The sequence below is a fragment of the Stegodyphus dumicola genome, chromosome X1 (assembly GCF_044657685.1).
Source record: "Stegodyphus dumicola isolate Sdum_Otavi_A_Nest chromosome X1, ASM4465768v1".
Lineage (NCBI taxonomy): Eukaryota > Metazoa > Arthropoda > Arachnida > Araneae > Eresidae > Stegodyphus > Stegodyphus dumicola.
The window spans coordinates 185,800,992-185,824,585 of record NC_140780.1 but is presented as its reverse complement, the minus strand read 5'-3'; the positions used below and the strand labels follow the sequence as shown (position 1 = coordinate 185,824,585).

Below are 23,594 nucleotides of genomic sequence, written 5' to 3'. Positions count from 1 at the left end.
TAACCACACAATACTGTTAAAGATCTATAAAACACAAAAGTGAACACATATTTACACTAAGCATGTATGAAATGACATGACGTATTTCCCCCAATCATGATCTACATGACAGAGGGCCATGGCTCTTTATAAAATTCCCAATTTCATCAATGTTGTTAGAAGAAAAATGAGTCAACGGAATTCAAATTTTAAAGATTCATGCTCTGTGTAAAAGATTACTTTACTACATAAGTCACACAGTTACAGTCTGCGGGTAATGATAGGGGGCAGTATTTTCTACGATGTTCAATAAATTAAAGGTTTTTGACAAAAATAAAACTTACTCATTGAAAAAAAATCATACTAGAAAAAATGCATAATTTAAAAAAATTATTATACTCGCCAGTTCATGAATACTAAAATATGAAATTTAGTCAAATTTATAGAAACTTTAATGAAACAGTCTCCTTCCTTTTGATAAAGTGTTTCCTTAATATGGTATATTATTCTGTCATCTCTTGCACAAATGCAAGCCACACTCAGATTTCTACACTGCCAGCAAAAATTAAAGGTTATTGACAGAAATAAAACTCACTCATAGAAAGATGATTTATAAGTACACATAAATGCATTATTTAACATAAATTATTATGTTTGCCAGTTGATTCATCTCGAAATATAATTTAAATAAAATTTATAGGAACTTTAAAATGAAAAAATGCTCCTATCTCTCTTCAACAAATCTTTCCTTAATATGGTGCATGGTCACCTCTTACACAAATGTAATCCTCACAACTTGATTTCAAGCAATTTACTAAACTGGTAATCAAATCTCATGGACTTCAAACCACTCTTTTGAAAGTTCACTTTTCAGATCCTGGAGGGTTTGCAGAGGTATTTGGTACACTGCATTTTAGCAGCCTAAGACATCAAAAACATGCTCAATTAGTTTCAAGTCTTCTGAATAAGCTGGATAATCCATTCAAGTGATATCTTTTATTTCGAAGTATACTGACTCTCCAGAGATGCTCAATGTGGGGAAGCACTATCATTAAGTAACAAAAAATCTGAGTCAACAACAAAAATCTGAGCAAACAGTTTTACGTTCGGCTCCAAGATCTCTTCCATATACCTATTGGTGGTTACAGAATCTCCAACAATATACAGCTCCCTAGTGACATTTTTAATGATTATACCCTAAACCATAAACCTGCTTCCACAAAAGCTAGAACTTTCATAATGTAGAGATGGCAATTTGAATGTTTTTCACTCCTGGATCTAAAAGTGTACCGAATCACAGTTCTGGCTATATCTGGACTCCACACTAAACAGCACATGGGCTAATTCCTATTGGCTCCATTTAATACGAAAATGGCACAATCTTAAATTCATCCTTTTCTGCCTTTGGAAGACGAAGTGAGTGGTAGTGAAACCACTAGATTTCTTGAATTATGTCTAACCTTATAGACACTTCACGCAGCAGCAGAACAACAAATTCCCTGCCCTGTGGCAGCCTAATTGTTAGAAATCAACCCTCTAATAGCTTATTGGTTTCTTAAAACCAGAAGTGATAGAAAAAAAATCTTCATATATAGTTGTCCCCCTTAGCAGAGTATATACTATCTGATTCTCTGCTTTAAAAACAGTTTCAAGATCTTTGTTACGAAACCACGAGCAGATAGACAGAGGGCGCTGACTAACAGCGCTTGAGCAATGTAGATGTTTTTTAAATAAATAAACAGTTGAGAACTGAATAACGGGGGGAAAAAAGGGTCCTATGTAAAAACAAATGAAGAACTGTAACAAATGTTTGGTGATGTATGTTTTGTAAATAGAGTAAAAAAGTTTATTCTAATAGTTTCACACTATTGGATTTGTGAAGATCTACCCCTGAACTAAAGTACAAAGTGAATCCTAATTATCAATTTGATATTTTGTATTTTTTCGTAACATAACAATCTTTATTTTGAGGAATATTCAGATCTTAAATGACCTGAACTTGAGTTTGCCCCTACAAAGCATGCCTGTTAACCATCACTTTTGCCATCCACATCAATGACACCTTTGAATTGTGTCTAATGAGTACAGATCACTTTTTGAAAATCACAATAAACAGCTGCATGCCCAAATTTCACGGCACAACATGTTGTCAGTTACCTAATTTGCGTATTTCATGTGCTAACTCAGTGGTTTTAAATGCAGCACAATTTGAAAATAGCTAATAGACCAGATTTGTTATTTTACAAGGAACAGTTTTATTAACAAAATCCTTTAAATAAAATTTTATATTCCACTAACTAAATATTAATAAAACTATACATAAATAATAAAGTTTTTCCATAATAACATAGGAAAAAATTCAAATTCACCTATGTTTTTTATCTGAAATTTAAAGTTTGGAACTTGCAAGATATTTTTGTTCATTACACTTTATAATTCAAATATACTGACTAAATTAAACATTACATTTTCAAACTGATATTTGGTTTTATCAAATAATTCTAACGTGTTTAATTAATCATTAAAAACTTACTGTAATTTAAACAAAAAATAAACAAATTATGAAAACTTTTCGATGTTTTTATAGAAAATCTACAAACTGGTACAAAACTTGAGAAAAATCTAGTTTCTCTCTTATTAAATTTTTCTTCATCATATCCACAATGCATACATATGTTTATATTACTTGGTACAAGTGTCAGGTCAAGTGACCAGTGGTGCAAAGCTACCACCCAGAAAAATACACATGTTCATATGTAGTTAATTAAAACTTTGTTACTTCTAATTACAATTTCAAAATTAATCCTGATAAAATTTGTAGTCTTGGAGAGAAACTACTAGAACTTAACGTCATTATGGATTGTAGGTGCTCAACGGCCAACTGAGTTCTTTTCTTATTTTCAGCTGTGAAAAACGTGCTACTCACATATAACTCTGCGATTATTCTAAGAGCAAAAATTCGTAACTGAGCTTATTTATTTTTTCAACAGTACAAATGAAAGTTAATTAAATCTCTATCTTAAAATCTTTCAATAAAAATGATATCTCATTGTAAATTACGCAGCTCTATTTATAGATTTTCAAGTGCATTACTCATATACGTTTTTAATTTTAACACATACAGTACAAAGTCCGGAATGTCTAAAATCCAGACCCCAAAGCCACAAACATTTGGGGGGGGGGAGAATGCTTTGCACATTTGATTTTTCCTTCCATAATAAAACGTGTGGAGATTTTAACTTAAAAATTCAGATTCTTAATTTCACTATATATAATACTTTGCTATGGAAAAATAAGCATAAATTTGTGAGATTAATAATTTGGCTCCGTAGTTGAGTATCTACTTGGCATATATGTCAAACCAAACATTCACCTATTTTATATTCCTGACTCCGAACTGGAGACTTTTTTTTTATATTAGTAATTGAATAACAAGAGTATGACAACCATTTATGCTAAGAATACTACGGCAATTTTATAAAAATTAAGCTTGAACTTTTGATTATGTCGAAAAGAGTTTCTAATTCTGGGGCTGCCTAAGGATCTACAAAATGAAAATCATCTTTCAATGTTGATTAAACAAAAAGTGGAATTACTGCAGAAAATGGATAAAGGCATATCTGTCTCAAAATTATGCGAGGAGCACAGCATTAGAAAGTCGACTGTATATGACATAAGAAAACAGAAAAAGGAACATTTTGAATTTTTTGTGGAAGCAACTTAAACAACTGAAATGAAATGTTTAATAAAGTAAGCAATTAACATATTAAGCTTTTGTTTTGTAAATTTTCATACCCTTTAGATCATAATTGTCCTTTATTTCATATTTTAACTGTATAATTTCTGTATGCCATCTTACCAGATTTAAATTGGTGATCTAATATCCGGAAAAATTCCAAACCCAGAATCGGCAAAGTCCTGATAAGTCCGGATTTCGGACTTGTACTGTATACGTTTAATTCGTTTTTAATGGAATTTAATTTTTATTAAAAAATTTTGAAATCTTTGCAACAAATATATAATTGAAATGTCTTTGCACGCCACATAAAATTGCTGTGAGGGCCACCAGTTGAGCATATGACTACAAGTCCAATTTTACGTTCTGTTTGAGACAACATAAATACTCCGGACATTCGTTGAAATCAGTAAGCATGTGTTTTCAAATTATCCTTCAACTTTCTGAATAATGTACAAACAAGGCATTTAAAAGAAAGATTATTATTCGAAAAATAATTTTTAAATGTAAATGAATGGAACACATTTATTAGTTGCTTAATGTAATTTTTTAAGTACACTACCTGACATTGAAATGCAGCAACACCAAGAAGGAGTGGCATGACAATTATGTAAATTTCAAGGTAGACTCATGTCACTGAGTTATGCAAGTGATGTGAAAGGTGCAGCTTTCCAGTGCACATGGAAGATGTAAGAGAAGGAACTTGTAGTGTCCATTAAGAGGACTGGTATTGAAACCAACGTCTGCAATGGTGCCAGGATCGAGTGATGTGGACGACGGAAAGGCAGAGGGTCGTGGTCTCAGTTGAGTCATGCTTCTGCTTCTCCAATGATAACCACCACTGCGTGCGTACAAGTATGCCATCGATGCGGTGACAGTTTCAATTTAGCAGCAATTGTGGAGTGCGATAATCCAATATCACAGTTTGGGGCACAATCGCACGTGATCCAGGTTACCTCTAGTTCGCATTCAGGATACTGTGATAGATGATCATGATGTGAAAGATTCGTGGATGATGTGCTGCAGTCAGTGACATTCCTCTTTTTTCAAGTGTGCTCAATGACCCACCACACACAGCTAGCATCCGCCAGCATGCACTGCAAGGTGTACAGATGCTTCTCAGACCACCATTCTCTCCTCATCTCGCACAATTCGAACGCATCTGGGATGTTTTTGTATGTCATTTGCAGACCCTGCCACTGCCGCATTCAGAAGATGAACTCTGGCAAATGGTTGACAGAGAATGGAGAGCCATTCCTGAGGACACCATCTGTAGTTTCACAGATGCTGTACTTAGAGGTGTTACTTTGTGTATCACCGTCCAAGGTAATTCTACAACATACTGACCTAAAGCTGTTCTCGCTCTGTATTATACATATCATTTTGAAATAGAGATCACTTATTGTTTATTATTGTCTCTCTCCGTTTTCAGAGTTTCATCACTTTCTGGCCATACCGTTTTGGTGTTGCACTTTCAATGGTGGATAGTGTATCTAAAACTGAAACTGTACATTTTTAAATGCTCCTTTTTATGGGTGTTTGTTCTCCAATCATTACTCAGCTATTCAATAAAATATCACACACACAAAACAAAACAAAAAAAAAAAAAAAAAAAATCCAACTTCATCACTATACTAACATTCAATCCCAAGATTACGTTTTCACATCCCAAATTTGCATTGCTATTTGTTTCAATAGCAACAACTACAAGCTTCATACATTTAGTTATGCACATAAAATAGTAAAACTGATTCAGAATCATTCATATTGTAGTATTATAAGTATTTTCAAATGCATAAAGCTGAAAAATGTAATTAAATATATCTCATATTCACAATGTAAGACGAAAATAAATTTTGCATTTAAGGTGAAATATGTAACTATTACACACAAGCAGAAAAACAACAAACACACAAAGTGATGATTTTAAAGTGCCCAAATCAGATAATAAACCTATTCAAGCATTTGAGAAATATTGTATGTTAATTTATTTTTAATGTGATAATGACCTCAGTTCCTTACAATTAATAACCATAAAATGATAGGCAAACAATCACAAATCTAAAAATCACGTATTTTCAAATCATATGCAATCCCAGCTAATAGCAGAAAATTTTAGATAATCGTAAATTATTAAAATTTTATAATTACAAATACAAAGTCACAAACACAATGTAATATATTTGCAAAATCCATACTAACAACAACAGCACATGAAAATGGCCAGGTAGAAAGAAACCAAAAATGATGACTCATTCCAGGACAAGGACTACTGAAAAATACCATGGCTTTCTATCATGAGGATCATGGTCCAATTCATTTTATGGGAAGTAAATATCATGAACTGCAACCCACCTACCTGGTTTTGATACTTTTCAAGGCCATAGATGTGCTAGCCAGACTATTTTTTATTCGATGTCCTTCATCACAAATTACTAAATCAGGACCAGGTATAACAATATGCTCATACATTTCTATTGGAAGATAATAAAGATTCACATAATTTACTCTTGAATATTTCAAAAATTTAATATGTAACAATAAATAAAAATTTCCATTACCCATTCAGGACCAATGTCGCGTTGCAATCTTACCAGCCAAGCTTAGCTTATATGCCCAGCGTTGCGCACATGTAAATTGAAAATGGAACGATTTTTTTTTCTTTGAGAATTTTTAAATGCCAGTAGATGGTGCTAAATTATAACAGATTTCACATCAGTTTAATCATGTGGCTTTTGACCTTCATGTATAAGCATCAGTTTCTGTTCTATGCTTTTGGTTTTGACAGAAATATTGGTGTAAATACATTGTGATACACAGCTGTTTAAGTTAAAGGGACACCGTGTTTATTCCGTTAGGAATTTTTTTTTTTTTTTTTTTTTTTTGTCTTCATTCTTATTCTTAGAATGTGGAAAAGTGGATCCAGCTGAATGTTTTCTTTTTTTTTTTTTTTTTTTTTTTTGTTAGAAAAATAGGGAAAAATGAATCTAGCTGACTGCAGCAGGTGTAACGTCGCCAAACTTCCATGATGGAAAAACTCAGATCAGTTGTCCTTTTTTATATTTATTTTAAAACATCACATAGACTTTCTTGGTTAATTAAAAAGTAACTTTACAGCATTATTACAGAAGGGGAAAGACATCAGCTTTCTCAATGCGCTATGTGTCTCACTTGCTCGACGAAAAAAGGCCATCATTGGCTCGTGTGTTGATCCTCAATTTCATTTATTCCATACACAAACGAAGTATTAAATTGAATTTGATTACCCACGGATAATTATTGCTTAATTTTCTTTTACATTTTATATTTGTAATTTTATTTTCATGTGCATAGTTTTTATTTTAGCATTTCGTATGTTTTGTTTATTTCTATTAATATGATATTCTTTATATTAATACATATTAAAAATTAGCATATTCAGTAAGTAATTTCAAAAATTAAGGTCATTATATTAAAATGCTCGTTTTATATGAATGTTTTTGTAAAAGTAGGCATAACTGCTGAAAATATGTGGGCCGGTAGTGATGTCCCATTTCGGTGGGGTTCAGTCTCGTGCATTGGCCCTCAAGGGGGTAAAAGCTTTCAAGACACATATCACTTCACATTCAACAAAAAGTTTCAATATATTCTTGAATGGAAAGAAAATTTTATAATGCTATTATATTAATATGAATGTAACAAAAATTACCATCCATGTACTTCTTAATCTGTTCATTTGTTTCAGGTTCCACACACAACTCTTGTTTCTTAAGGCGTTTACTTTTCTTTACTGGAACTTTGGGCATTTTTCTTAATGCTAACATTCTATACATTTCATAACCCATCAGTAACACGCCACCTTGTTTTCTCCATTCAGCTAAACAGGCAATAAAATATTACAGGAAGGCAGCTTCAAAACCAATTCTTGTATAGAAGAAAAAATAAAACATCAAGTACAAAACAATTACACTGACAGCTACAATGATGTTATAATAATCATAAAACTCTGATAAATAAATTGTACAAAATAAATTTTAAGCAAAGCAGTGTTAATATGGTTAAGGATTTCATTCATTAAGACATATTAGATGAATCTTTTGAATTGTCAGTTTTCAATTTCCATATTAATAAAAAAATTCCTTTCTATAATGCCTGCCCTATGATAAGATTAGAAGCATTTTTTATATTTTCCATGCTTGTGTCTAGTAAAAAGTAGAGGAAGAGAAAACTGATGCATATTCTGAGAATTCTGAACATTCTGAGAAATGGGAAAAAATCTTACCATGAAAAAAATTAAAAAGACGTTTTGAATTAATTACATAGCTATTTTGCTTTTGTTAAAAACTGTTTTGTAAACTGTGCTTTACAGCATTATACCTTGCTTATTTTTCAGATTCAAAACATTGTATAATATGTGGCCAAAATGGAACTTTATGATATGACCGTGAAAAATAAAAATGCTTTCTTTTAATGTTATTTCTTAAATATAATTCCAATATATTACCATTATTTTAATGAAATTTATCAGTGTTAGAATGTTCTAAATGGTTCAAGAATTTCCTAGATCTGGTAATTAAAAATTTTCCATGGAAACCAATCTTAAAATCACGAAAATGTTGATAAGTTGCCATATTTAGAACCATTTTAATAAAAGAATTCACATCCCCAAAAGTAGAAAGTTGTTTAAGAGCTCTTAACTGCAAAAAATGAAATAATTTCGAAATGCTTATGTTTCACTTCTTGCTCAGAAAATCAAGTATCCCACCATTTATATTACAAATAGGAACAAACTATAAGCGATGAACCATTAAAAAAATAACCATATTTATCAGTGAATCGCCAAAAATATTGCTGCAAAATGCTAATCACACTCAAAATAGCAGTCATAAAAGCAGACGGAAATTTCAGATTATTAAAATTAAGGACCAAAATTTGATTCCAGAAAACTTAAGGACTTTTGGACTGTATGAACCCTGCTTAATACTGTGAAGTTGCTGTGAACTAACTACTACTGAGAAACTGATGCTCTCCCTGGTGTTATATAGCTTTCCCCTGGCCGATAAGCGATCTCTAGCATCTTCTTGAAATTATTGGAAAGCATATGAGGATCAGGTACAGTTACAATTATCTATAGGGATGAATTACAGTTATTGAATTACAAAACCCATTACAATTCTACAGGAACCGGGCCAAAGAGCCACCGAATGGTCACCAAGTGGCTATTTCCCATCAAATCTGGCGACAAAAATTAAGTCGCTAATGCAGTTGGCGGCTAGGTCACTTACTCAATGTTAAATAGATTTGTCTGGCAAAGCTTCATTTCTTTAGATTTTCATATTACATTATACAAAAAAATACTACAGTTTCACATATAATTTCACAAAAATTATTTATATATGTACAAAATCAGTAATGATACAAATGAATACAGTTAAATAGGACCAAGCATTAAAAAAATGCTTACAGGTCTCCAAAAATTCTTAAATGATGTTATCTTGATGAGGATGGATATTATCATTTATAAGGAAGAAATCACCATTGAATGTGCGATGTTTGATGATATTCTGGTTCTATACATGTTATTCTTTCGAGACTCCTATAAATTTATCACCTCTTTTAGAGCAAATCTGGTCATGTCATCACCATGTTGCAGCAATTGGAGACAGTCCAACTGAGATTAACAAAAACATTTAATCTTGCTCCTCTGGAGTAGGCAATTATATTGGAACATACACACTTGTTTCTGAAGCATACATTCTCCTCAAGTAAAGTCTTCAGTGCACTTTACAAGCAGATATTGTTAAGTGAAACTGCTACCAGTCATGTACCAATTGTGAGGGTTGCTCGTCAATTCTCTTTGGCTACTTGTGGTGGTAATCTTTGGTAGACTGGGAATAGCTCGCCGAACAACTGTCTGATTTGCTTAAAACAGTTTACATATTCCAGAAATTAACAATGGAAAAAAAAGGGGGAGGAGAGTGGGATATCTTGGACTGTCAACTTCAATATGTTCAACCGCATACCAATGCTCATCCTGTACTAATCACTCTTTCAGCTATACAAACAAGAAAAGCATCAATAATCTTGCTACAAAAATTCAGTATTTAAATTAACTTTCTCAAGCCCTTCAGATTGCTGAGTCTTCAACTATTTAGTAACTATCACATGTTTTGCCAGTGAATTGCGACTGACTGTTAACATACAATGTTTGCATACTGCTTTCTGCATGCACGGTGACATTTCAGCCACTCAGATTAAACTATACTTTCGAAAAGTGCTGAATTGAATTGCAAGCTTGGGAAGCCAATGAGTGTGTGTATGTACGTATACAGTCAAAAGTTGTTAATCCGGACTCGTCGGGACTTCGGCGATTCCGGATTATCGATTTTTCCGGATTATAGATCATCAGTTTAAATCTCGTAAGATGGCATGCAGAAATTCTAAAATTAAAAATATGAAAGTCCAGAAACTGAAGAAATCCATAATGTGATCACCGAAATTTAACTTCCGAATCTTCCAGATGTGACGCGAATGCTTGCAATAACACGGCTACGGCAATGTAAAAGGAGGGAGAAAATATCATACATTCTCCTCCTTTTCTAAAGGGTTGACACATTCGTGAAATCCTGGAGGCTACAAATTATTGTCTGCTACCAGTACAGTAGTCTTTTAGAATTTTTTGAAGTCGGGAAACTAAAGAAATCCGCAATGCAATCACCGGAACTCAAACTAAGGGCATCTTGAATATAGATGGAGTGTGCTAGCAATTATACCATTAAGGCATTGAAAAAAAAAAAAATACATCATAATCTAATATAAATACTCCTACAGTTACAAAAGATTTTCTCCTTTTATGACAATGTATTTAAGACACTAATTCTTTAAACACATGAATCTTGTTTAAAGCATCACACGTATATACATAAATACACCATACATGAAAAATGTTCATTTATTTAAGAAAATACACAATTATTTCAAATCAATTAACCCACTGTCGGGAATGTACAGTCACACTAGAATTTATAAATGTACTGGTATTAAAATTAATTTAATTTATAACAGAATTAAAGGAATCATATTTTATCATAAATTAAAAAATCCTACCTATTAAAGCAGCTCTAGCTGCCATAGTTTTGAAGTTTTCATTTAGTGTGTACACATTATAATCTCGAGGTCGGACTTCACCACCTAAGACCTGTGCATCATCCACAGAGTTTGAAGGTGGAACCCACATGTCAAATTCAGCTTTCCAGTTCTGAATAGTGTTAATTGGTACAATGCACAAAACCAAAGTTGCAGGCGTATGTCGTAGGAAAACGTCAACAAATGACACAACCTAATTAATATACATAAGGATAATTAAAAAAATGAAAAGAGTAATTAAAGAATATTTTTTAAACATTCCAATTTTAAATTAGATATGCTGTTACCTGGACTGTTTTGCCTAGCCCCATGCTATGGGCAAGAATGCAACCAAAACCACTAGAAGACTTGTACCTCTCCAGATTTTCTACAACATTGTCATATAAGAAACGAATACCACCTATCTAAAAAGTAAGATGTACAAGATTTAAATCTTCAGTTAGCAGAATTAAATATAAATCTACATTCAGAAGTCAAACAACAAAAATCAGCGTCGGTTTTGCAGCTGAGGATGGTGGTTTGGTAAAACCATCGAAACTGTCCTGCGAAAATTTTTGAAAATATAACGCTCATTTTTGTTGTTTGACTTCTGAATTAGTATTTATTTGGCATGCTATTGTGTCTTAATTATAAATCTACATGTAAATATAAAAAACATAATGGTCATTCTTTAAGTAAATGATTCTAACACAGAAATCTTATAAAACTGCACCTATGCACTGGCTTTTATAGCGCTTTATATTTATAAAATGTGAGATCTTTACTAAACCTATAACACATACAAGGTTGTTGCTGTGCTAATTTTATGTATAACTTTGGTGTGTTTGTTTCTCTTCTCTTTTAATTTTTCCTAGCAGCCTGCATTTTCAAGGAGTTTCATTTAGTTTTTATCGTTTGTTTACTTGCACCATTTTGGTTTTTAGGATTTTGGCAACTACAATGTTGTTGCTTTGCTAATTTTATGTTTCACTCTCGCATGTTTCTCTTCTGTTTAGAGCTGTATATTTAACTAAATGTGAAAAATAGTTTAAAAAAAAAATGTTTACAAACAGCATTATCTGTGACCAAGAAACTTTCATAGGTCATAGCCAAAACATTTACTTTTGAATTCTTTCCTATTCTACAAAAGTTTTATTGTATAAATAATTAATATAAGAAAATAACTATATTTATTTGCCCAATCTCTAGCATTTTGAAAGTATGATTTAGAAACTTTTCAATAATTGACATAATTTCTACTTAATACTTGAACTCAGCAAGTGGGTTCTTACACATAAATAACCAGTTTTTGAAGTTAATGAGATACATTATACTTTCCATCATACATTCCTGACTTCTATCTCCAGGACATATCAAGACAAGAGAACAAACTTTTACATACTGGTTGAGAGAATGTACCTTTGGCCTTCGGGGGAATGCAAAGTAGTTTTAATAGTTGAATGCTATCCCACTGTCTATCTTTGTGGTTCTTCTTCAAGAACTAGAATTATAAGACACTATAGGCAATGAAAATACACTACAATTATATTTTCCCTTAGCTCTTTTTCAAAATTTATTGGCCCACTCTTTTAGTTATGAGAATCCACAGGTATAAATTACGGAGTTGAAAAATAAATGTTGCATTTATCTGTAATTTAAAGCATAAAAAACACTGCACAATGCACCTAATTCATGTATGCAATCCTTCCCCTCAGAACTGATGCATACAGCATAATTTCCCCTCTTGATTTCCAAATAGTAAAGTTGCAGAAAATGGGTAGAGGGAGCACTTAAGTAAATATGGTATCAGCTGATATTTTCCCTTTTTTGTTACTACTTTGCTTCAACTAATTTTTATGGCTGATATTAAAATAACTGCTCATCTACACAGAAATGAATTAAATGAACATTTTAGCAGCTTACTGTGGAGACTTGCCTACTACAACTCAACGCTGCCAGTCTGGTAAATCATAGCAAGGAAAAACAAAATAATGCTCATTCTATTGTTAATATTATTAGCGATCTTTTTTTTATCATCTACGCTTTATTTATTATTTTTCAAAACGGCTTACTATACTAATTATTTTATTAAAAGCAGAGCGTAATTTATTCATCTAAAAAATTTTACTACCATAATTGGTGACCTGGATTTATTATGAATAGCAACCTTCAATGTTGCACAAATATGAAGTTTGTATGTCAAAATTCTGAGCAACAGTAAATTATCCAGTGTGATGAGATGCAAATAAGACATTTCACCTGTGATTTCAAACGCGCCGTATTCCGGCAAGTCAACATATTTCTGTCACAATTTTAGCGGATATATGTATCGTCTGCTGCATTTGAGCCGCGAATTTCTCAGATAAGAAATTGTGTCACTATATACATATTATTATTGTGCATATTTGATTAATCTAAAATGGTTGACAATGATGCTGCTTCACAATTGGTGGAAGTGGTAGTTAAGCCACCACCTTTTTGTCGCCGAGGCCCATCATTATGGCTCATTCAATTGGATGCGCAGTTTAAATTGCGTCACATCACTGCCGACGAAACTCAATTTTATACAGCGATCGCTGCATTAGAATCAGAGGTACTGCAATCAGCTCGTGAAATAATTTTGAGTATAACGGCAACTGACAAATACAAACCTTTAAAAAAAATAAATTCTGTTTATGAAGAATGCGAGACAGTTAAAATCAAGCAGCTGTTGCAAGATTTACAGTTGGGTGATATGAGGACTTCTCAATTGCTGTCTAAAATAGTTAGCTGCCGGTAACCTAACGGATAACATTCTTAAAACATTATGAATGAATAGACTCCCATCTAACATGCAAGCCATTTTAGCGGCCAGTAATGAGCTACTTAAAAATCTACACGAAATCACAGATAAAATTCACAAGCTGGCCATTCCAGTGCAAATACACACAGTGCAGGCTCCTGGTCCGCGTACTGTGGCATTACAGGTTCAAATTGATGATTTGTCCAGATTGCTCAGTTAGTAGCCATCCAAGCTGAACCTTTTCAGCGCAACTGCTCCACATCACGTGGTCGAAATAAATGTTTTAGCCTACTGAGGAAATGTTATAAAAGCCCTCCTCCAGGTATATTTTTACCACCACAAATTTGGAAACAAGGAAACAAATGCCACCCACCGTGTCGTTATAACGATCAGAAAAACGAGAAAGGCCATCGCTCGAAGTCATGAACAGCAGCCGAAATTTTACATGCCTTTTCGTCAATGATAAGAATTCGGGCTTCAGGTTTCTTGTACACACCGGGGCTGATGTTTCTGTTGTTCCACCACATTTTCACGAACAAAAGCGCCTTACCAAGTTACAACTTTATTCAACAAATGGAACTCCTATTAAAACTTTTGGTGAATGCCTGATATCTGTTGATTTAGGTTTGTGCCGCAACTTCCAATGGCTATTCATTTTTGCTACTTTTTCAAGTCCTATTATTGGCACTGACTTTTTACAAAAATTTTCTTTGCTTGTCGATCTTAAGAATCGCCGTTTGATAGATTCCACAACCAACTTAACTTATCCGGAAGTAATTCGCAATAGTCAAGATTTGAGCATTAAACTGATTTCGGGTAACTCACCATGACATCAATTTCTCACAGAATTGCCTACAATCACGCGCCCAGTTATAGGTATTTCTGAACCCAAGCACGATGTACTACATTATATTGAAACTACCGAACCTCCAATTGCCTTTAAACCAAGACGCTTACCTCCGGACAAGCTTAAAGCCAGAAAAGAGGAATTTCAATACATGATGGAACAGAGAATTTGTCGTCCTTCAAAAATTTCAGGGACCAGTCCACTCCATCTAGTTCGGAAATGAACAGCATGTAATATTCTGTCTCAAAAATTGTACTTCCATACTTACTTCCACAAAGGTTCAAATTAATACTGGTTTCAGGCTAAACTTTTTATTCTTCCAGTACATATACTATTTCAAATTTCTGAACATATTTGAAGATACATATCATGAAATATGTTTTTAACTTGTACAATATTTAGCAGATTCATCTCCCGCACCTTTTGCAGTTTCATGCCACAGCAATCCTTCAACCTCACTCTAATGGATTCCTGGTTCTCGGATTATTCGAAATCTAAGGTGTGCATATCAAATTCACAAGATTTGTCAGAATTGTGCTATAAAACATGAAATTATTCAGATTCCTCCTGTGATGTTACATTCTTCATTGCTGTTGAGAATCTCCTGCATGTAATGCATTATCATTTGGTGGTCGGGTGCTTAATGCATGATATAATTAAAGAAAATAAGAGTAGACAATCTCCTATAACAAAAGAATATATTAAATACTAAATTGCAATTTAAATTACATTGCAGAGATCAACACAGAGCTCGGAACACAGTTCATGCTAGCGTCGCGTACAGTTGTCTCACGAGAAGTCTGAGTGAGTAATGACGTCGCTTTGCTGCTCCGATTAAGGACTGGATTTTACACGTGGCGCCATCTCATGAATAGAAGTTGAAGTATCTGTCGGAACGCCACGGTACTCCCCCCCAAGTACCATCGGTACGTTATAAGTACTTTGGGTTAAATTTAACCTTTCTTCCAGATCTGGTAGTTTTAGGTTGCTCTTTAACGGGATGTAAGCTTTCTTCTGGGAGTGATGTTGATGAGGAAGTTGTTGGATCTTGCATTAGAAATGCTGGTTTGAGACGATTGATTCCAATCACTGATTGTTTACCATTGCAGATGATGGTGAAATGTTTCGGTGTTCGTTTGACAACTTTGAATGGACCATCATACGAAGGTGTTAAAGTTGGCTTAATTGCACCGTTGCGCACGAATACGTGCGAAGATGTCTCAAGCGCAGGATGTACAAAATAGCTTGGCTGGTTATGCGAAGATGCTGGGGTTGGCGAGATATTGCTCATGGTCTCACGTAAACGTTGAAGGAATGTTGGAGGGTCGATAACTGGAGTAGATTCTGGGTGAAAGAATTCACCTGGCAGACGGAGGGTTGCACCATATAACAGTTCAGCACAAGTGCTACCAATGTCTTCTTTGAATGCTGTGCGAAGACCAAGAAAGACTAGAGGTAAGGCTTCTGTCCAGTGTGTGCTACTGTGGCACTTCAGACCTTGTTAGAGAGATCGGTGAAAGCGTTCCACCATCCCATATCCAGATGGATGGTATGGTGTTGTGCGAATATGGCGAATGCCAAGAAGAGAGGTGAGGGATGCGAACAAGTGACATTGAAATTGTCAGCCTTGGTCAGTAGTGATGGTGGTAGGCATGCCAAATCTTGAAAGCCACTGGGAGATGAATGCTCGAGCTACAGTTTCATATTATTATATATATATATTTTCAATAGGAATGAACCATTTGAAGGAGGCAATGGGCAACCAAGTCTAAGTGCACATGATCAAAGCGTCTTGCTGGAAGGTTAAATTGTTGAATGGGGCTGTGAGTGTGACGGGATACTTTACACCGTTGACATCTAATACATGAACGAGTCCATTCTGTGATGTCTTGATTCATTGCTGGCCAGACAAATCTGTCTGCGATCAGCTTTTTGGTGGCACGGATTCCAGGATGTGCCAAATTGTGCAAGGCATTAAACACTTCACGTCTAAAATTGACAGGAATATAGGGACGTATTCTATTGTTCTCTATGTCACAGTAAATTTTAAGCGTTGGATCAATGTGCAGCGGTTGTAACTGAAGGGAGGTTTGTGGATTTAAGATTAGGTTCTTGAGTTCCTCATCATGCAATTGATTGCAATTTCAGAGAAATCTGGGGTAGTGAGGTTGATATTGTTTACCTGAGACAAGGCATCAGCGACACAATTATCAGTACCAGAGACATATCTGATATCTGTACTAAACTGGGCGATGAAATCCAGATGTCGAAGCTGACGAGGAGAACATGAGTCAGTTTTTTCTAAAAGCGAAGGTCAATGGTCGATGATCGGTGAAAATGATGAAGTCGTGTCCTTCCAAGTTGTGCCGGAAGTATTTAACAGCACAGTACACAGCAAGTAGCTCCCTGTCATATGTGCTGTATTTCCTTTCTGCAGTAGTAAGTTTTCTGGAGAAGAATGCCATTGGGGAAAGTCCTTTAGTGGTATGGGCTTGAAGCACTGCTCCTATGGCCGTGTCAGATGCATCTACCATTATAGAGAGCTGATCACTAGGTGAGTGATAAGAAAGTGTGGCTGCATTTGCCAGATCGTGTTTGCATTGCACGAATGCTGCAGATGCAGATTCAGTCCAAGGGACAGCTCGTTGATCGTTTTTTTTTTTTTTTTTCCTATTCTTCAGAAACTCATGTAGGCAGGCTTGTGTTTTGGCGGCATTTGGCAGAAAGCGTCGGTAGAAATTTAACATTGCTAGAAAACGCTTCAGTTCAGAGATGGTTTTGGGCTGAGGTAGGTCGTTAATTGCTTTGACTCTTTCCGGTAAAGGTTTGACTCCATTCTGGGTGATAAGACATCCAAGAAAGGAAACTGAGGGTTGACCAAGTACACATTTGGATGGATTTAGTTTTAATCCATGATCTTTAAGGCGAGTGAAAATCTGATGCAGATGTTGAAAATTTTCTTCCGCATCTGTAGATGCAACCAGGATATCATCAAAATATGGGATGCAGAAATCGAGGCCAGACAGTACTTGGTCTATGAAACGCTGAAATGTTTGGCCAGCATTGCGAAGGCCAAATGGCATATATAAGTACTCAAAGAGACCAAATGGTATAGTCACTGCGGTCTTGGGCACATCTTCAGCATGCACTGGGATCTGATGATATGCTCTGGCAAGATCGAGGGTAGAAAATATGTTTGTTCCATGAAAAAGATGGGTACAGTCTTGGATATGTGGGACTGGATATCTGTCAGGGACTGTGACGGCATTAAGTCTGAGATAATCTCCACAAGGCCGCCAGTCACCATTAGACTTTTTAACCATGTGAAGTGGACTTTTAGATGTGCCCATGGACTTTTAGATGGGCGAATGGTTCCCTGTGCTAGCATGAATTCAAATTCTTTGCGAGCAGTTTTTAGCATCTCTGGAGAAAGACGACGAGGCTTGGAAAATACAGGTGGGCCATGTGTTTCAATGTGATGATACACTTCTGGCTGATGAGTATGCTGCCCTGATTTGGATGGGTTTAAAATGTCAGGAAATTCTACTAATAACCGATGAAACCGTGTGCTGCCCGATACAACACTTATGTTGGTAGGTACGTTCGATATGTGAGAAGTTTGGCCCTGTGATGTCAGCTGGGTTGTAGCATCAATTAAGCAATTATTCTTGACATCCACTAGAAGGTGGAAATGTGTCAAGAAGTCGACACCAATAATTGCTTGAGTTACATCCGCAATAATAAAAGGCCAGTTGAAAGTCCGGCGCAAGTTTAAATCAAGTGTCATTAGTTTGGTGCCGTAAGTTGCAATTTGGGTACCATTGGCTGCATACAGTACAAGTTTATTAAGTTGGTGAGCATTTTTTTTACTTCTCGGGAGCACTGATATGTCAGCTCCAGTATCTACTAGAAAACATAACTGAGTTGAACAATCAGCCAGTACTATTCTGTCGATGTGGCGGACATTCTGTTGGCCAGTAGAAGACCGCCCATTTAGTTTCCCGCTTGTTTAAAAGTGCATGGAGGGGCACGCTTGCGAGATTGAGCGCCAAAATTCATATGATAAAAACATATGCCATTTGTGGGTTCTTTGTATTGCGTTCGAGTATTGTGACGAGATCGACTCCTGCTTCGGGCATGAAATTTATTACGTGGGCCCTGATTTGATCAATTGTATTTCCGTGAAGCATGAAGACTTGTAGAGTTCAGATACTTTTTTGGTCAATTCAGCCACTTGTTGCTCGAGGGATGAACTGGAAGGTGCAGCATTAGCAGCACTGACATAAGCTGGAGTAACAAGTTCATTAATTTTGTCAGCCATTGCTGCTAAACGGGTTAGATCTTCATTGGAAGCAGCAAGAATTATTTGTATGTTATTAGGGAGACGCGAAAGCCATAGTGAATTCAACAAGTTGTCACTAAAATGGCTTCCTGCCAGATTACGCATTCGTGACAGCAAGTATGAAGGTCGCTGATCTCCAAGTTCAAGTCCTTGTAGTAAAGTACGTATTTTTGAAGATTCACTTTCTGAATAGATTTAATTGAGCCGCTGTTTCAGTTTGGAGTATTTATCACAATCAGGTGGTTTGAGTATTAAGTCATGCACTGAATTCAGAATATCATACTCAATTGCTACAACTACATGGTTGAATTTTGTAGAATCCTCACTAATGCGAGCGATAGAAAATTGTGCTTCGATCTGAGCGAACCACAATGAAGGATTATTTTTCCAGAAAGGCAATGGCTTCACCGCAACGCATGTGATTTGTGGCTCTGGTGGAATATCGTCGGGCATACTGATAGATAATTTTCACTTTAATTAATAAACATTTAACAGCACAAATATTGTAGCAAGAGGATACACTATTGATATTTTGCCATGATAACAATAAATATTTTAACCATGCAGAAAAAATTTACATAACGATACACACACAAATAAGACAGGGTCAGCAATTACACACAAAAATAATATTTTACCGAAATGCATTTGAAAAGAAACCCTTATTTGAGGAAAAAAAAAAAAAAATGATGCGTTCATTTTGTATTGCGCACACACAAAATCACCACTTCACACTGCTAAGGCACTTTCGAAGGAAAAAGGAAATCACTCCTGTAGCACATGGGAAAAAAAAATCACTACTTTCGAACACTGAGGGAAGAATTTTTGCCGTAGCACGTTGCAGAAAAATTACTGATGTAGCACATTTAGCGAAAATCACCATTGTATCACATTTGTCACAAAAGTTGAATGATCAAAGAATTATTGCACGACTGGTGAAGTCAGCGGAACGGAACAGATCACATTGATGATTTGCTGAAGCTCCTTGCGATGATATGCACGACTTTGAAAAAAACACAAGCAATATATATCAATACTTCTAGAAATAATTGAAGGGGTACATTGTAGCATACGTTTAATGTCCATATTCATTGTTATTTTTAGTCAGTTCTTCAGAATGCCTTGGATGCACGTGGCTTAGGGTCGTTGAAAATCCATTGTCAGTAGCGTGCTCAATCAAAAGGTCACCACTTTTGGTGGTCGTGTGCTTAATGCATGATATAATTAAAGAAAATAAGAGTAGACAATCTCCTATAACAAAAGAATATATTAAGTACTAAATTACAATTTAAATTACATTGCAGAGATCAACACAGAGCTTGGAACACAATTCATGCTAGCGTCGCGTACAGTTGTCTCACAAGAAGTCTGAGTGATTAATGACGTCGCTTTACTGCTCCGATTAAGGACTGGATTTTACACGTGGTGCCATCTCATGAATAGAAGTTGAAGTATCTGTCGGAACGCCACAATCATCTGCAAATGTGGACACATCGAAAACTTAGGGGGGGGGGAAACCAAAAACAGCTTTTCTCCCTCTCTTCTCTTGGGTTTTCATTGGTCTTTTACAATGTTCTTCTTTACAAATGCTTTATGCCAGCAATTTTGCTCGTGCATCTATCATGCCATCACCATTTATGATTTTTCAATACACTGATCAATATACACAGGAAAAAAGTGAGTGTTCTTATTCGAAAATTTCGAAATTGTTTCACGGTAACTGCAAGCGTGAGAGCTCTATTGTTTAAATCATTCCAAACTTCAGTGCTTATCTTTAAATAACAATATCTGAAATTTCATATTGACATATACCATTTCAGGGAAGACTCAGATGAAGAGGCCAGCACATTAAAAAGCAAATATGAACATATAATCTGATATTACTGTATTCTGTGTTTTAAAGGAATTACTTCAAAGTTATCAATTTAAATATTTTTTTCTTGTACAATGAATCCTATATAAGTATTTCATAAACAGAAATTTCAAAATTATATGCTGGGAAAGATAAGATGGGGAACTTGGATATAAATATAATAAATATATAAGGCTATTCATGTATGTACCTTGGCATTAAAAAATAAGGTACATTATTTTGTCACATTTAGTATGTTACAACGAAATTTGATTTAAAACAAAAATTATTTTTGCATTTCTAGCATGTTAATTTACTTTACATCCGTTTCTGGAAATTTAGATCATATTTATATTTAATACTATTTTTTTATTCTAACAGTAGTTACAAATACAAGATTATTTAGCAGTGTGCAGAAACACTCAACACACAGATGTGGAAGAATTAGGATGGTAATTTCTAAATATTAAGACTGCAAAAGCAACAATACTGGAAAAATTCTGTCTAACACCAATGTAGCAAATAAGTGCTGGTTAAGTTACTTGAATATTATGACAGCAATCTGCCATAGGGAGAAGTACCTTCATAGTGGGTTTTATATGGGAAACTACCTTGTAAACACATTACACACTGGGGAACCCAAGCCACTATTTCATTAATTGCTCACGAATTTCCTCATGATTTATTCGGATACCACAACTGGCCTTAACGCATAGAGGTGTGATGCCCTCAGTATTTAGATATCCTTTAAGCAAGATATTTTTGCCATTGTGCAGTAAATATAGTGTTACTGTAAAAGAGCAGTTCTTGCTATATAATTACAATGAATTTGGACAATTAACTTTCAATAATAGTGCATCAACTTCTTCCCTTTTCATGTTACGTATATATAGGAATCTACATTACTTCTATCCTTACTATGTGATAACTATATTTATCTCTTTAGGTGACGTGCATACTTTTATGTCGGAGTTAATTAGATTCATCTTCTTTTATGTTCCTTTTTACTTTATATGTTTTGAGTTTTCCTTGTAATGGTTTATCTGAATTTTTCTTTTAACATTTTCAGAATTCTAATTCTACATATATAAGAGTTTTTTAAATTTATTTATTTGAATTTCAGTTTTCGGTCTGTGAAAAATTGGTTCTAAATGTCTTTCTATATGTATTTTATTCAGCAATGTTTAAAAAAATATTACAAGTAAAACAGTTATTGAACCAAAGACCACAGACCTATGGTTCCAAAGTAACTGTTTTAGAGCTGAAGAATTTCCTTGTATATGTGATAAAAGTGTGGAATAAATAATAAAATGCATAAAAAATGGGGGGAATTTTTTTTTTTTTTTTTTTTTTGGAAAATAATAGAAATGGTTATAATGAAAGTAATTTTTACCAACAAGACTTTTCCTTCTAAACTTTATTACAAGAGTGTTTTGCTGCATAAATTCCATTAATTCCTTTCTTTACATATAGCACACATTAGGTTGGATCGCTTAATTCCATTACAATTATCTTTACTGCACATTTCACACTATGACAAGTTTAGCACAGGCAATTTTACGAAAAAAAAACATTTTACTTACTGAATTTTTGCTTATTATTTTTTTGCCTTTAAGAGTGAAATATAACATATGAAAAATGATTATTCAATTAAAATGGTGACTCATTAGAGTGAACCACTATAGTACAGTATCATATCTAAGAGATTAATTCTTACCTTATTAAAAACAAGAATGTTACAGTAAAAAGTCAGGGATTCAGATGTCCAATATCCGGAATGATCTGAAATTTGGACCTTCAAGCCACCAAGAACCTTTTTTTTTTGTATGCTTTATGCATGTGCATTTGATACCCCCAATAATAAAACATGTAGAAAGTCTGGATTCTCAATTTTAAACAATCCCTTTAGAATAAATTTGTGTGATCAATAATTTGGCTCTGTAGCTGCATATCTACTTGGCATACATGTCAAACTGAAACATTCTACCTAGAAGAATCACTGATTTTACACCCACTAACATTTTATATCCGACGCCAACCTGGTGAATCATCATTTATTATACAGTACACAGTCTTTAATCCGGACTTCGGCGATTCCGGATTAGGGGTTTTTCCGGATTATAGATCATCTATTTAAATCTGGTAGGATGGCATGCAGAAATTATAAAATTAAAAATATGAAACCGTAATTTATGAAATAAAGAGCAATTATGATCTAAATGTTATCAAAATTTACAAAAAAGCTTAATATTTATTTGTTTACTTTATTAAACATTTATTTCAATGTAAGTTGTTTAAGTTGTTTCGTTTTTTGTGCTAATACTTTCTCTTTAATTCTATAAACAGACATAATTTCTTGTTCAGTTACAAAAATCCGCTGTTCAAGTCCTGTAACTGCTGTGCCGAGAATACCGACTAACACGTCAATCGAAATTTTTTCGTTTTCATTAACCTCTGTCACTTTCTTCATGCCTTTATCCATTTTTTGCAGCAATTATACTTTTTGTTTGATGGACATCGAAACATGCTTTTGGTTTGTAGATCCTTTGGCAGCTCCAGAATCGGAAACTCTTTTAGACATAATCGAATGCTCAAGCTTACTTTTTAAAAAATTGCTCTAACAGTCTGCAAAAAATAATAAACTGGATCCAATTAGAAGATTAAGGAACAACACAATCTGCAGCATTAACTGAAATAGATAATTAGATAATTTTAGCCTAGCTTATACTGTCCGTTCTACATTAAACGTGCATGCGTAAAGGTATTATGCGCAGAAAGTTTGTAGCTTCGAGGTCCGGATTATAGATCATTCTGGATAAAAGACTTTATACTGTATTTTACTTTCATCACAGCATGTTTATCAGCACATGACAACTTGAGTAATGAATCATGCAGCTACGCCTAAAAATGTCTTTTATGTTAGTAATTTAATAACAAAGACTATCGCAACCT

General features: G+C 34.4%; 1 protein-coding gene across 1 annotated transcript in view; it reads right to left on the bottom strand.

The window, feature by feature from the left end:
• Nucleotides 1–23,594, bottom strand: part of LOC118200554 (uncharacterized) — a 281,729-nt gene that overhangs the window by 150,873 nt on the left and 107,262 nt on the right. Inside the window, exons 9-12 of the mRNA XM_085807694.1 lie at nucleotides 11,128–11,244; nucleotides 10,802–11,033; nucleotides 7,404–7,571; nucleotides 6,075–6,189 (exon numbers count right to left, since the gene is read on the bottom strand). Coding sequence (XP_085663820.1) covers nucleotides 6,075–6,189; nucleotides 7,404–7,571; nucleotides 10,802–11,033; nucleotides 11,128–11,244 — 632 coding nt within the window. The remainder of the gene's footprint in view (nucleotides 1–6,074; nucleotides 6,190–7,403; nucleotides 7,572–10,801; nucleotides 11,034–11,127; nucleotides 11,245–23,594) is intronic.